Here is a 14594-nt window from a genome sequence, read left to right as displayed (position 1 = left end):
AAGAAGTACTATTTGAATTTAAACATTAAATATGATTATTTGTGTTGACTGAGTACAAAAACATAAAAACCTAATACATCAATACAATAGGTATGTTAATAATTTGTATTAAAAAGTTATTAGTATTTAGTACACATTAGTTTTTAATCTGTTTTTGATGTGCATAGCAACAAGCATATTTGCATACATAAGCTTCTCTATTTTTGCAAGAATTATTAATTATAAGAACAACTATATTGAATTTATAATGACATTGTGATTATAGGTTTGAATGAAAATATTATGTACAAATGAGTAATGAGAATAACATAACCCTGTTCGATGACCAAATTCACAGAGAAGTACAAATAAAGCAAGTATAACACATTATTTTATAATTATGGTTACCTATATTCACTGGATAAACTGGTAAAAATGTAATACATTAATTCAATAGGTATGTAAATAATAGCTTAATTCATTCATAAACTTATTAGTATTCAGTACACACAGTTTTTTATCGGCAACAAGCATATGCATGCATAAACTTCTCTATTTTTACACAATTATCAATTATAAACAATAACTATAATGTATTTATAATGAAATTGTGATTATATAGGTTTAAATGAAGATATTAGGTACTATAAAGATGAGTACTGACTATGAAAAAAAATAACTATTTATGATGACAAAATTCACAAAGAAGTGCAATAAAGCAAGGTGCAATATAATAAAGGATATTTGTATTTACTGGTTAAACTGGCAAAAACTTGATACATTAGCACAATAGGTATGTTAATGATTACTTAATTTATTATTATACTTGTTAGTATTCAGTACACAATAGTTTTTTATCGGCAACAAGCATATATGCATGCATAAACTTCTCTAATTTGCACGATTAATAATTATAAAAACAACTATAATGAATTTTATTGAAATTAAGTTTATTTAGGTTTAGATAAAGAAATTATTAAGATATAAACATTTGCACAAGTCCAAAACAAGACGTTGTATGATTTATAAAGGATAATTGCAATTATATAACATTAAGTTATTGTCTACAATCTGAATTAATTTTCTAGAATATGGATTTTTTGTCTGGTTAAACTGGTAAGAACTCAATACATTAATACAAAGTGTATGTAAATAATTACTTAATTCAATAAAAAAATTGTTAGTATTTAGTACACAATAGTTTTTAATCGGCAACAAGCATATGCATGCATAAACTTCTCTATCGTTGCATGATTATTAATTATAAGAACAACTATATTGAATATATAATAAATTATATTTGTTTAGGTTTATATTAAGATATTACACATAATCAGGTAAATTTATATGTTTTTAATCAATTTGAGAAGAAAAAAACGTGTGCAATTAATAATCATTTTAAACTTTTCACTTGTAATGTATTATTTAAAAGATTTGAAGACGGTATTTACTTCACATTTATCTCAATATGTTCAAATATTTATCTCGGGATGTGAATTTCCTCAAAATATAATAAATATTACATAAAATCAACATGCAAACTAATTTAATTTTCAGACAGGCTGTTTTACTATGTTACGAAGACACAATTCATAAAAAGACGAAAATAAGGCATTTATAAAAGATATTTGTATTAATTAATAATTTGGAGGAATTGTCTACAATCTTAATTATCAATGTAGATTCCCAATTATTCATCAAGAGCCTGGATTATTTATTTCGTATTTGAATTAGTAATCTACAAACTGGATTAATGGTATAAAATCTTTGATTTTTATTTAAACTGGTAAAAACTTAATACATTAATACATATGGGTATGTTTTTTTTGAATACTTATTAGTATTTATTAGCACTATAGTTTTTCATCTGCCTAATAAGCTTCTCTACTTTTTCACAATTATTAAATATAAAAACAACTATATTGAATTTATATTTAAAGTTTATTTAGATTTACATCAAGATATTACACACAATTCATAAGTGTTTTATAATAACTATTATTATTTTTTTAAACAAATTGATAATTATTTTATTATGCACAGCAACAAATTGTGTGTCTAAATAATATATATTTCACCAAAGATCATTCATTAACAGATTTTAAAATTTAAAAAAAAGTTGGGTTATGTTCAAACATTTTTGTATTTAAAAATAAATATAAAACAACAATAACTTAAAATACAGCCATAAGTCCCTAAATATATATCAAGCATAATATTAGGTATTAGATAAAATTAATAAAGCAATTTGTGGTCACAAATAATTGCTAATAAAATGGGTAAAATGCTTAGAGAGTCATAAATAAAATGTTAAAATGATATATAAAATAGTAAAAAATAAAATGATTATAACAATATATAATCTCAATCGTCTGACCCAGGTACCCACTGAGTGTCCATTACAGTTAAATTATGTCCGTTTGTGTCACTTTTATCATCCTCATTAGCACACGCATCAGTCACGGCATTGAAATTAGTTTTCCAAACCATCAACTACAAAAAAAAATTATATATATATATATATATATATATATATATATATATATAACCATTTTTTTTTTACTATTTACCTGTTTATCAGCTCCGCCTGTTGCAAAATATTCACCATCTTTCGAAAATCCTACACAATTCACAGCACCTTCGTGTCCGGTTAAAGTATATATTGGACGTCCTTCTAGTAAATCTAACACCTAAAATAAATAGTGATTGTATAATAAAATTGTTGAGTATATTTAAATTGATGCTAAATTTTAAATTACCTTAACAGTACCATCGCTGCTGCTTGTTAACATCCAGTTACCATCCGGATGGAATGTTACTTGGCACACGGGGCCACTGTGTAAACGATAATGCTGTATTAATTTGTGCATACGTATTTCATATATTTTTACAGTTCCGTGGCCCAAAGCCACTCCTAAATATCCACTTTTTGGGTGCCAATCTATGTGATTCGGTAAACCTAAAAGAATATGAATTTTTATAGTATAAGCTTTAATTTTATATATTAAAGGCATGAAATTATTACCATGTAGTTCTGGATAACTATGTATGCACTGATTACTATTTTGGTCAAATATTTTAACAGTTTTATCGTCTGAACAAGATGCAATAAGTAGTCTGTGAGGTTGCGAAGAAAATTTAGCACACCGGACCCAATTATTATGACCGGTGTATGAAGCAATGAATTTATTCCTATTAACAGCCCATACTTTTACAGATTTGTCGTCACTGGCAGTTACTAACTAAAAATAAACAAGTTTAATACAAATATTTGAGATTATGATACAATTTTAATAACAATCTTTGTTTTTGTGGGTATTTTTACTAACTTTTGTTTCATCTGGAGAGAAATATACAGAACGAACAGTAGCTGTGTGTGCTCTAAATTCCTTACAACCACCATTTAGCTTCGGCACCCACAAACGAATTGATCTGTAATGTTGCAAAAACATTATTACACCTTTATTCATAACAAATAAATAAATATCATCAATAATATGATTATTACTATTATTATTATTATTATTATTACCTGTCCCTTGAAGAAGAAGCTAACAAATGTCCACTTTTCGAGAAATTCACACAAGTAACAATATCTGTATGTCCCAAAAATTTGTACGATCTCATAGATTCTTTAAAATTCCATATCATTACTGTATTATCCAGTGAACTTGTACATATCTTTTGTGTAGACGGGTGGAAACTCAAGCCTGATATGCTTTGTCTGTGTCCACGGAAATGGAGTTCTAAAGAAGGGTCTTTTAAAGCCATTTTAACTAAAAATATAAAAAAACTAACATTATGATGGCCACATAGGTCAAACGACCAGATCGAGTAATTTAAGACTTCATTGAGATTCAATAATTTAAGACTTCATTGGAACAAGACTTTTATCAAAAGCATACGATATAAATATAGATAATGTGCAAAGGATTTAATGGAAAGTGTTATAAAAAGAGAACTATCTAATAAAGTTAGTAGATTCATTAGCCAAATATAAATCGATTAATTATTACTGTTATACAAAATTTTGTTCCCCATTGTGTTTAAAAAAGTCTGTTAAACGAAATTTTATGACAAACCCAGATTTTTAAATACTAATGTAAGAAAACACTACCTTATATTCTACTAATTATCAGTCAAAGTAAAACTACAATAAAACAACGTTTATATATATATTTTACATTAAAAAAATAAGTTTTGCAACAATCTTTTTACTTGTTTCGACTTGTTAGAGAATTCTTGTTGATTTTTGACAGCTTCCATTGACGCCATCTTTAAAATAAAAGTGCGAAATTCAAATAAAGATTGTATATTTACAAAATTATAATTATTTGAGATATAAAATAGATATAGTTTTGTATTTTATGAATTTATTTCATATTTCTTTATAAACCTAAGCATGTCACCAATAAATTATTCTGATTAATGAATTATTATAAAAAGCAGTGTACACAAATTTGAATACGTTCTGTAATTATAATGTATTTTTTGAATGCATTTTAAATTTTTCTTTTGTATAATACTGCAATATAATGTATTATTTATAATAATAATATATTTATGATAATAATATTATTCCTATTTTTCGGTTTTGAATTTAAGTGCAGCTATCTTCACATCCATCATCCATCTGTCAGATGTTGCATGTCAAAGTTGACACAAAATTAATCAAAAAATGGTTATAGATAAATATAGATAAAATATATAACAATAACTGTTTAAACATTTAACATAATTTATTATTTACATTAAGAAACTATTTATAAAAATATATATCCACCATGAACGTAATTACTGCTGTAAAAATGTATATATCAAAAATGACTGAAGAATCTGGACCAGGAATGAAATTACTGTTAATGGATAAAGAAACTGTAAGATTTGAGTAAAATAATAATAAATACAATATAATATATTATATATAATTTTGTAGACAAGTATTGTTAGTATGGTGTACAGTAAATCTGAAATTTTACAAAAGGAGGTGTATCTGTTTGAACGGATTGATTCGAATAGACTTGATGAAGGATTGAAACATTTGAAGTGTATTGTATTTTTGAGGCCTACTAATGAAAATATTGCACTGCTGGCAAAGGAACTGAGGGATCCTAAATATGGATCATATTATATATGTAAGAGTAACTGAATTGTAATTCCTTCTCTGCTAATTTGATTGTAACGATGATTTGTTTCTAATTGTTTTCAGATTTCTGCAACATCATTCCACATGCAAGCGTAAAAAGCTTAGCTGAGAGCGACGATTCAGAATCAGTCAGAGAAGTAAAAGAATTTTATGCCGATTTTTTGGCTTGTGGATCCCATTTGTTCTCACTAAACTTACCTATATCGTTACAAGGTATAAAATAAATATAAATAAACAAATTCATAATCATTTACTATTATCTTTTACCCCAGGGGGTTCATGGATTCCATCAGCCCTAGAAAGATGTACAAGAGGTATTATAAGTGTTTTGTTATCCCTGTGGCTACGACCTATGATACGTTATAGATCAGGAAGTGAGTTAGCTAAACGATTAGCTGAGAAGACTTATGACATTATCAATAAAGAGTCTTCATTGTTTGATTTTAAATCTGTTGATGGTGCACCTCCACCGTTACTGTTGATACTTGATAGGAGAGATGATCCGGTTACTCCTCTTTTGAATCAGGTAATAGAAATTATATATATATATATATATATATATATATATTTATATATATATATATATATATATATATACGTGTATTTATTTACTGTTTTTAGTGGACTTACCAGGCGATGGTTCATGAACTGTTAACATTGTGCAATAACCGAGTAGATTTATCGGATGTTTCAGGAGTTCCAAAGGAATTAAAACAAGTAGTTTTATCTGCAGAACATGACAAGTTTTATGCTAAGGTATATATTTCAAAATTCAGCTCAATTCAGTACAACTTAAGCAATTACAGATATTATAAATGTGTTACAATATCAATTGCAAATTGCTTTGATTATTTTTTAATTAAAGCAAATGCTTTATTTTTGAAATAAACAATTGCAAATTTTATTAATTAAATAAATTATTCTTATCTTTATTAATTAAATAAATTATTTTACCTTTTTACTATTTCTCATAAAATTAAATTATATTTTAAAAATATTCTAGTTGCTTATACAAGTTTTTTTTAACTTATAGAATTTGTATTCTAATTATGGAGAAATTGGACAAACAATTAAAGGTTTGATGGAAGAGTTCCAAGCGAAAGCAAAGAGTCATCAAAAAGTTGAAAGCATTAAAGATATGAAGAATTTTGTTGAAAATTATCCTGAATTTAAGGTAACTATATTTCTGCTATTGATAGAAATAAAAAATGTTAGTATGTCTTTACGTTTCAGAGGTTTCTGAACATTTGTGTGTGTGTATCTATCTATGGATACAATTTTTCGTCGACGTTTTCGGAAGCACCGCCCAACCGATTTAAATGATTCAAAGAGTATTCGATTTGTATTGATAGGGAGACGTGCTAATTACTTTTTGCTAAAGGCAGGTCCAGCCATTTCCAAGATTCAGATTTTTTTTTTTACAAACATTTATAACATGTGGATCAACCGGCATGAATGGATATCTACAACTTTCAAGAAGTATCAAATCTTCAAAATTAAAAAAAAATTCCAAAATATACCGTTTTATAATAATTTCAGTGGTTTTACAAATGGCAATTTTTTTCAATATTGAGATTTTTCAACATTTTTAAAAATGTTCTAGGAAATTCAAATTTCTCAAAAACAATCTAATTTTTCTTTTTAAAAAATTTAAATTATGGTAAGCCATACACCATGAATCAAAAATGGAAATTTTTGCATATCTTTACGTTTCAGACGTTTCTGAACATTCTGGTATATCCTAAAAAAATTGATGTGTGTGTATGTGTGGAGACAATTTTTTGTCAATGATTTGGGGCGCACGGATCAACAGATTTGAATGGTTCAAAAAACATTTGATTCCTATTGATAAGGAGATGTGCTAATTACTTTTTGGCAAAGGCAGGTCCAGCCATTACGGAGATACTTTTCGCTTGTATTGACAAAACAATTGCTTTTGAGGATAAAAAATTCTAACATCTTTTTTTATTTTCTATAAAATATTTTTGTAATTTTGGATTAAAAATTCAAAAAAAATACCCAGGCTAAGCGCAGTCTAAGCGCCACTCTGGTACAAATATTTACCCAAGTGCGTTTAGACTGTTTATGTATGAACCATTTTTCCAATTTTGTGAAAACTATTGAAAAACGTGAAAATGCCGCCAAGCTAAGCGCAGTATAAGTGAAAATGTCGCACAGAATTATATGCAAATGCGTTTAGACTGTGACTATATGGGAGCACTTTTTCAATTTTGTGCAAATTAGGCAACTCTTTTTTTTTGTTTTTAAATTGAATTCGAAATGAAATGACGATTGTTAATGTTCTGGAGATAAATTGATTTATTATGTTTTACATTTGAGTTGCTCACAGATTTAACAAGATAGCAAAAATAATGAAAGTTACAGTATTTGTGTAATAATATATTTGAAAACGTTTAAAATTTCTCGAATATTTCATTACGGTACGGGAAGTTCCAGCAATTTGCCTTAAGGCACGATGCCTTATGTTTATTTTTATTTTTACAGAAAATGTCTGGCACAGTTTCTAAACACGTCACAGTCGTGGGCGAATTATCTAATCGCGTTAATGAATATTTACTTTTGGAACTTTCGGAACTAGAACAAGACATTGTTTGTCGATCTGATCACTCTCAACAACTACAAGTAAGTAAATCATATACAACAAATGTAACATCGAAAAAAAAAAGATTCCTTTACCATTTATACTTTATCTAGAGAGTGAAGAAACTATTAAACAATCCAAAGTTGAGAGATTCGGATGCGTTAAGAATAGTTTTGTTGTATGCTTTGAGATACGAGAAGCATACTAATAATGGTACAATTGGTTTATTGGAAATGTTGTCTCAACGCAAAGACTGCAATACAAGTTTGGTACCGGCTTTACTAGAATGGTCAGGATCTCATGTTCGGCAAGGAGATTTATTTGGGAGTGACATTAGAGATGCGAGAGATGCTGTTAGGATTACTAAAAAAATATTCAAGGTAAGAGGAATAGACTCATAGGTAAAAAAACAGGTTCACACGTGATTGAAGTAAAACTTATTTGCAACTGTACAAGATGACATTTAAGTTAAAAATAAATACATCGTATAACAATTTTGAATATTGTTTATTATTAGTAATACGGTAACACTCGTGATGCACACATTTATTAGTGTCGTCAATCATTATACACATTTATATAATGATAAATTATAAACTAGCTGTAAGTGGAATTCTGTCTTGAGGCAATTATGGCATCGTGCCTTAAGGCAAATTGCTGGAACTTCCCGTACGGTAACGAAATGTTCGAGGAATACTGAATCTTTTCAAATAGATTATTATAAATATTGTAACATTGTCTAATATTTATAAGAATGATATAAACTGAATTACATAGTTGAAATTATTTGTTTAAAGTATATTAGAACTATAGTCAGAATTAAAAATAAAATCTGAATTATTTTTTATATAAAATAAATTAAAAAAAAAAAAAAAAAAGTTGAAACAATTTTTTTTTCCAAAATCAATTATTTTGTTAAGACAAGCAGAAAGTTCTTTGAATCATTCAAATCGGACGCTTAGTTCTCTCAAAAACTGCCATTTTTTACATATTTAGCTCTGTATCTTCGAAATGGCTGGGCCTGCCTTTGCCAAAAACTAATAAACACTTCTCCCAATAATTACTAATTGAATGTTTTTTAGATCATTCAAATCGGATACTCCGTTCTCTCAAAAATTCGATTTCTATTTTCTGCACTCTTTGCTCCGTATCTCCGAAACGGCTGGACCTGCCTTTGCCAAAAACTAATCAGCTCTTTTCCCTATCAATAGGAATCGAATGTTTTTTGAACCATTCAAGTCGGTTGATCCGTGCGCCCAAAATCGTATCGGAAAATTGTATCGATATACATACATACACACACACACACACATCCATTTTTTCTGAGATATGCCAAAATGTTCAGAAACCTTCAAAACGTCGAGAAATGTAAAAATTTTCAATTCCGATTTTCGGCCCATTACAATAACTTACCCTACGGGAAGTTAATTATATATTTATAATAGCATTAAAAATATTTATTATGTTTGAAAATAATAATGTAATTAAAGGCATACTTCAAATATGACATGATCGGTTTGTCATTGTAATTAGCATTTAAAAATGAACCTTTATTAGAGAGAAATGAAGTAATTGCTGATTAATAAATTCTATAATATTCGTTCACACAGTGGATTATGTTAAACAACGCCTAAACAAATATCATTTTCGCAAACGTCACTCATCATGTAATAATTGTGTTTGAAGAACTTCATGTAATTAAAATTAACATACATTCATTGACTGCTTGTGTTTTTTTTACTTTCTCGCTTACGATATAATCTCATTCTTTGAACAGCTGTAGAATTTGTCTTGCCTAAAAATATTTTCCATTTTATTAACATCAAAGATTCATAGAAACTACGAATAATATACAAATAATTTCTAATCGATAAACTTACGTTTAGTACACAACACAAATGTTTAATTTGTTTTATTATTTTCAAGGAACAGGGTAAAATATTCTTCTGATTCAGGCATTTTTTATTAAATCGAGATTTGTACTACGATGTAACTTTAAAATGTTTATTTATCTATGCCTTGATTTCCTTGTCGATAGTTATTTTTAATTGTTTATTTTAAGGGCCTAAATGGTGTCGACAATGTGTATACACAACATAAACCGCAGTTGAGTGAAATTTTAGAAGAGATTTTCAAGGGGAGACCACTGGATCCACAGTACCCTACTGTTGGAAATCAACAGACATACAGGTATATATATTTAAATATATATATATATATATATATATATATATATATATATATATATATATATATATGTTATGGCAAATGTGCACTCTTGGTGAATGTGAATGAACATCTTGCGTATTTGGTGCATGCGCACTAAATAGTTAATCAGTTAATAGTTAATAGTAAATTAGTAATATAGCGTATAATGAATAATTAATATTAAATAGTGAATAGTTAATAGTTCAATAGTTATAGGTAAATAGTTAATAGCTTAAGTAAATAATTAAATAGTCAATAGTAAATAGTGAATAGTTAATAGTGAATAGTGATAACTAAATAGTTTAACAGATAATAGTTAAATAGATGAATAGTAAATAGTGAATAGCTAATAGTAAATAGTGAATAGTGATAACAGAATAGTTAATAGTAAATAGTGAATAGTTAATAGTAAATAGTGAATAGAGATAACTAAATAGATAAATAGTGAATAGTTAATAGTAAATAATGAATTAAAAATAGTTGAATTGTGTATAGTTAAATAGTGAATAGGTAAATAGTTGAATAGTGAATAGTGATAACTGAATAGTTAATTGTAAATAGTGAATAGTGATAACTGAATAGTTAATAGTTAATATTGAATAGTTAAGAGTTAATAGTAAATAGTGAATAGTAAATAGTGATAACAGAATAGTTAATAGTGAATAGATAATAGCAAATAGTGAATAGTTATGAGTAAATAGTGAATTAAGAATAGTTAATAGTTATTAATTAAAAAGTCAATAGTTCATAGTTAATAGTTATTAGATAAATTGTTAATTGATAAATAGTTAATAGTTAATAGCGAATAGTGATAACTGAATAGTTAAATAATGAATAGTTAATAGTAAATAGTGAATAGATATTAGTAAATAGTGATTTAAAAATAGTTGAATTGTGGATAACTGAATAGTTAATAGTAAATAGTGAATAGATAATAGCAAATAGTGAATAGTTATGAGTAAATAGTGAATTAAGAATAGTTAAATTGGTAATAGTAAATAGTGAATAGTGATAACAGAATAGTTAATAGTAAATAGTGAATAGTTAATAGTGAATAGTAAATAGTGATAACTGAATAGTTAATAGTAAATAGTGAATAGTTATGAGTAAATAGTGAATTAAGAATAGTTAAATTGGTAATAGTAAATAGTGAATAGTGATAACAGAATAGTTAATAGTAAATAGTGAATAGTGATAACAGAATAGTTAATAGTTAATAGCGAATAGTGATAACTGAATAGTTAAATAATGAATAGTTAATAGTAAATAGTGAATAGATATTAGTAAATAGTGATTTAAAAATAGTTGAATTGTGGATAACTGAATAGTTAATAGTAAATAGTGAATAGATAATAGCAAATAGTGAATAGTTATGAGTAAATAGTGAATTAAGAATAGTTAAATTGGTAATAGTAAATAGTGAATAGTGATAACAGAATAGTTAATAGTAAATAGTGAATAGTTAATAGTGAATAGTAAATAGTGATAACTGAATAGTTAATAGTAAATAGTGAATAGTTATGAGTAAATAGTGAATTAAGAATAGTTAAATTGGTAATAGTAAATAGTGAATAGTGATAACAGAATAGTTAATAGTAAATAGTGAATAGTTAATAGTGAATAGTAAATAGTGATAACTGAATAGTTAATAGCAAATAGTGAATAGTGAATAGTAAATAGTGATAACAGAATAGTTAAATTGGTAATAGTAAATAGTGAATAGTGAATAGTAAATAGTGATAACTGAATAGTTAATAGCAAATAGTGAATAGATAATAGAAAATAGTAAATAGTTATTAGCAAATAGTGAAATAAGAATTGTTAAATAGGTAATAATTAATAGTTAAATAGTTAATAGTTATTAATTAAATAGTTAATAGTTTATAGTTAGTAGTTATTAGATGATTTGTTAATTGATAAATAGTTAATAGTTATTTGTGAATAATAAATAATGGATATTAATATGCATACGACTAAAATAAATAACATAAATATAAATATAAATATAAAATATAAAATATAAATATAGAAATAAATATAGATATAGATATAGATATAAATATAGATATAGATATAAATATAAATATAGTTGAACTCACATTCGCCAAATAAGCCAGTAAATGTGCACATTCACCGGTGAATGTGCACATTCGCCGAAATATTCACATTTACCGTAACATATATATATATATATATATATATATATATATATATATATAGTTAGTATAAGTCAGCTAGTATATATATATATATATATATATATATTTTACTATTTTTTCTTTCCCAGGAGGCCCCCCCAGCAAGTAGTAGTGTTCATCGTCGGCGGAGTAACATATGAAGAATCTCTGGCAGTACATTCCATAAACAGCCAATTAGGCAACCGTGTCGTCATCGGAGGCAACACAATCCACAATTTTAATTCATATTTAGAAGAAATAACATCGGCCACAAAAGGAATACCGTTTCGACATACAAAAGGACTGAAACAGTATTTACCAAACAATAAATAAAAGTTCAAAAGGTGTAATTTATAATAATATATTTCTCTATCAAATATACTGCTTGGAATCATAAAAAGTACACAATGGACTAGTCGAGGTATTTAATGGTGCCACAGTCTTTGTTATTCATCATCATCATCGATGATCTCGTGCGGATAAGAATCACCACTTTCTGTTGAAATCTAGAAAATATAAACCGGGATTATATAAGTGCTTTTTGTATAATATTTAAATGTTTTTCGTACTTGTAAAATTCCTAAAGACAAAGCATAACCGGCCATGGCTGCAAATGCAACTATACCGGCCAGAAAGAAGGAACGAGTCTTGTGAGGGAAGTCATCAGCATCACCTTGACCTTTTTCATGAGCCTTTTGCATGTTTCTTCTGGTCTCTTCGGCTAATTTCTTTTGCGATTGGATGTATTCTGTAATAAACATTTATATCATCAATATAAATGTCTCAAAACTTAAATTCTAAGCAAAACTTATGCCGATTTTTGGATAAAATAAAAATGTTATGGTAATTTTTATGTTATGGGTCTATCTTTGTATTAATTGTTAGTAATAACTGCCAAAAAGTATGTATTTGCTTTGCCTAACCTATAAAAATAACAATTATTCCCAGAGCAAATACATATTTTTTATCAGTTTTTACATAGCCTTTCCATAACATTTCTATTTTATCCAAGAATTGTTCCTTTAGAATACCAAAAATTAATGAATTTATATATGTATGTATAAACAACAGAAATATATATCAAATTAAATCATCACCTGATTGTATTTCTGGAAAATACATCTCGCATATCCTGTTAATAAATTTGACTAAATTATCACAATGCTTAAGATAATTTTGCAGAGCGTTTGAAGGCAAAGGTGCTCTCAACAGAGGCGCAAGATAGGCAAAAATATTTACATCCAACAAACTTGGTTTTAGACCAGAGAAGAACTCAGAGTTCCCTAATTTTTCTGAAAGCATTGATATGCATTTTTGTGCATCTGCATAAGCCTAAAAGAAAAACAAATAATAACCAAAACGTAACAAAAAAGTAACAATTATAAATACATACAATTTCTTCTAGTTGTTTTGGTGTTAATTCTTCACCGTACACAATTTCCATGTAAGCCTTGGCTTGGCGTTCGTACCTGCCAGGATATATGTAATTTAAAGGGAGAGGCAGTGCTTTGGCGTACCAGGGTCTGACAAATTCTGTGTAGTTCTTTGTATCAATCCACCAGACGTACTGCAAACCTGTAATTATAATTATCAAATACTTATATATATATATATCTATATATATATATATATATACATATATATATATATATATTATATACATATATATATATATATTGTTCGAAACTCTACAAAATATATATATATATATATATATATATATATATTAATTTATTACCTGGTAGTAGTTTTGTTTTAATATGCTCATGATATGCTACAGCATTACTATGCTCCGAAGTTTCTACTGATCTATCCAAACCATATCCCTGCATCAAAGAAAACGTTTATTATATTTACAGAAACCGTAGGATGTTCATGAACAAACCTGAGAGCTTAAATAACTCCTTATATCATCGAAACCACAGAACCTTTTACGTCCATCTCTCAAAACAGGTAACTGACCTTTAGGACTTCTAAATGGGTTGTTTGTTTCACATATTTTCAAGGGACAACCAATAATTTTTGAATACACCTGATGATAAAAAAAAGTTCATACAAAAATTATGTAAATGTAAGTTTTTTTATGTTTTATTGACTTACCAAAACTCTCAGACAATCTATATCTACAGAGCGTAAGCCCCAATCGGCTCGCCAAATATCTAACTCCATTTTTGCACAATTTAAAATAATTCTAACCTCTTTTACAATTGTTTATAAATTTACAACATTACTTGTAGTTAGTGACTAACTAATAACAATTTCAGCTATTTTCTTTTATTAATATGTTTATTAAATATATAATTATTTAAATAAACAAACTTTAAATTCTTGGTTAGGAACACGGTGTGTCATAACTGTCAAAAAATGTGTCAAATGTTAAATTGTGCAAAAATATCGATACAGGGATAAAATATCGATAATTTGAATAAATCTTTAATTTTGAATTGTAATATTTATTATAAATACAAGGAATTTTATTTTT

At 26.9% G+C, this 14594-nt stretch overlaps 3 protein-coding genes across 4 annotated transcripts; 1 reads left to right on the top strand and 2 right to left on the bottom strand.

Annotated features, from left to right (window-relative positions):
* Positions 1–2187: 2187 nt before the first annotated feature.
* On the bottom strand, positions 2188–4193 carry LOC113374075 (POC1 centriolar protein homolog A-like). Its single transcript, XM_026614332.1, has 7 exons — positions 4097–4193; positions 3512–3755; positions 3309–3411; positions 3005–3221; positions 2739–2938; positions 2550–2669; positions 2188–2472 (listed from the first exon to the last, which is right to left on the bottom strand). Exons 2-7 carry the CDS (start codon positions 3748–3750, stop codon positions 2344–2346), a joined length of 1008 nt encoding a protein of 335 aa, XP_026470117.1. The 5' UTR covers positions 3751–3755; positions 4097–4193; the 3' UTR covers positions 2188–2343.
* Positions 4194–4738: 545 nt separating this feature from the next.
* LOC113374052 (vacuolar protein sorting-associated protein 45-like) lies at positions 4739–12502 on the top strand. 2 transcript variants are annotated; one of them, XM_026614314.1, is made up of 10 exons: positions 4739–4856; positions 4916–5114; positions 5189–5338; positions 5398–5651; positions 5747–5881; positions 6159–6299; positions 7631–7768; positions 7841–8107; positions 9790–9917; positions 12226–12502. In XM_026614314.1, exons 1-10 carry the CDS (start codon positions 4764–4766, stop codon positions 12443–12445), a joined length of 1725 nt encoding a protein of 574 aa, XP_026470099.1. In that variant the 5' UTR covers positions 4739–4763; the 3' UTR covers positions 12446–12502. The 2 variants fall into 2 exon arrangements, with proteins under 2 accessions (XP_026470099.1, XP_026470092.1); XM_026614307.1 differs by having other exon boundaries at positions 12223–12502.
* On the bottom strand, positions 12447–14356 carry LOC113374085 (metaxin-1). The gene is made up of 7 exons (XM_026614343.1): positions 14213–14356; positions 13998–14144; positions 13851–13938; positions 13506–13687; positions 13210–13444; positions 12682–12860; positions 12447–12618 (listed from the first exon to the last, which is right to left on the bottom strand). The coding sequence occupies exons 1-7, from the start codon at positions 14279–14281 to the stop codon at positions 12559–12561; spliced, it is 960 nt and encodes a 319-aa protein (XP_026470128.1). The 5' UTR covers positions 14282–14356; the 3' UTR covers positions 12447–12558.
* Positions 14357–14594: the final 238 nt, after the last annotated feature.

Source organism: Ctenocephalides felis, unplaced genomic scaffold (genome assembly GCF_003426905.1).
Source record: "Ctenocephalides felis isolate EL2017-DRISC unplaced genomic scaffold, ASM342690v1 CF-g0.4_SCAFFOLD_00845, whole genome shotgun sequence".
In the NCBI taxonomy this organism is placed as follows: Eukaryota; Metazoa; Arthropoda; class Insecta; order Siphonaptera; family Pulicidae; genus Ctenocephalides; species Ctenocephalides felis.
The sequence above is the reverse complement of the archived record's forward strand: the minus strand, read 5'-3'. Positions and strand labels throughout refer to the sequence as shown.

Coding starts and splice junctions, on each gene's coding strand:
- LOC113374085 (XM_026614343.1), bottom strand. CDS start 14,281: ATGGAGTTAGATATTTGGCGAGCCGATTGGGGCTTACGCTCTGTAGAT. Junction 13,939..13,997: donor GGAGTTATTTAAGCTCTCAG/GTTTGTTCATGA, acceptor TCTTTGATGCAG/GGATATGGTTTGGATAGATC. Junction 12,619..12,681: donor TGTCTTTAGGAATTTTACAA/GTACGAAAAACA, acceptor TATATTTTCTAG/ATTTCAACAGAAAGTGGTGA.
- LOC113374075 (XM_026614332.1), bottom strand. CDS start 3,750: ATGGCTTTAAAAGACCCTTCTTTAGAACTCCATTTCCGTGGACACAGA. Junction 3,222..3,308: donor TCTCTCCAGATGAAACAAAA/GTTAGTAAAAAT, acceptor GTTTATTTTTAG/TTAGTAACTGCCAGTGACGA. Junction 2,670..2,738: donor GCAGCGATGGTACTGTTAAG/GTAATTTAAAAT, acceptor TATTTATTTTAG/GTGTTAGATTTACTAGAAGG.
- LOC113374052 (XM_026614307.1), top strand. CDS start 4,764: ATGAACGTAATTACTGCTGTAAAAATGTATATATCAAAAATGACTGAA. Junction 6,300..7,630: donor AAAATTATCCTGAATTTAAG/GTAACTATATTT, acceptor TTATTTTTACAG/AAAATGTCTGGCACAGTTTC. Junction 9,918..12,222: donor GGAAATCAACAGACATACAG/GTATATATATTT, acceptor TTTCTTTCCCAG/GAGGCCCCCCCAGCAAGTAG.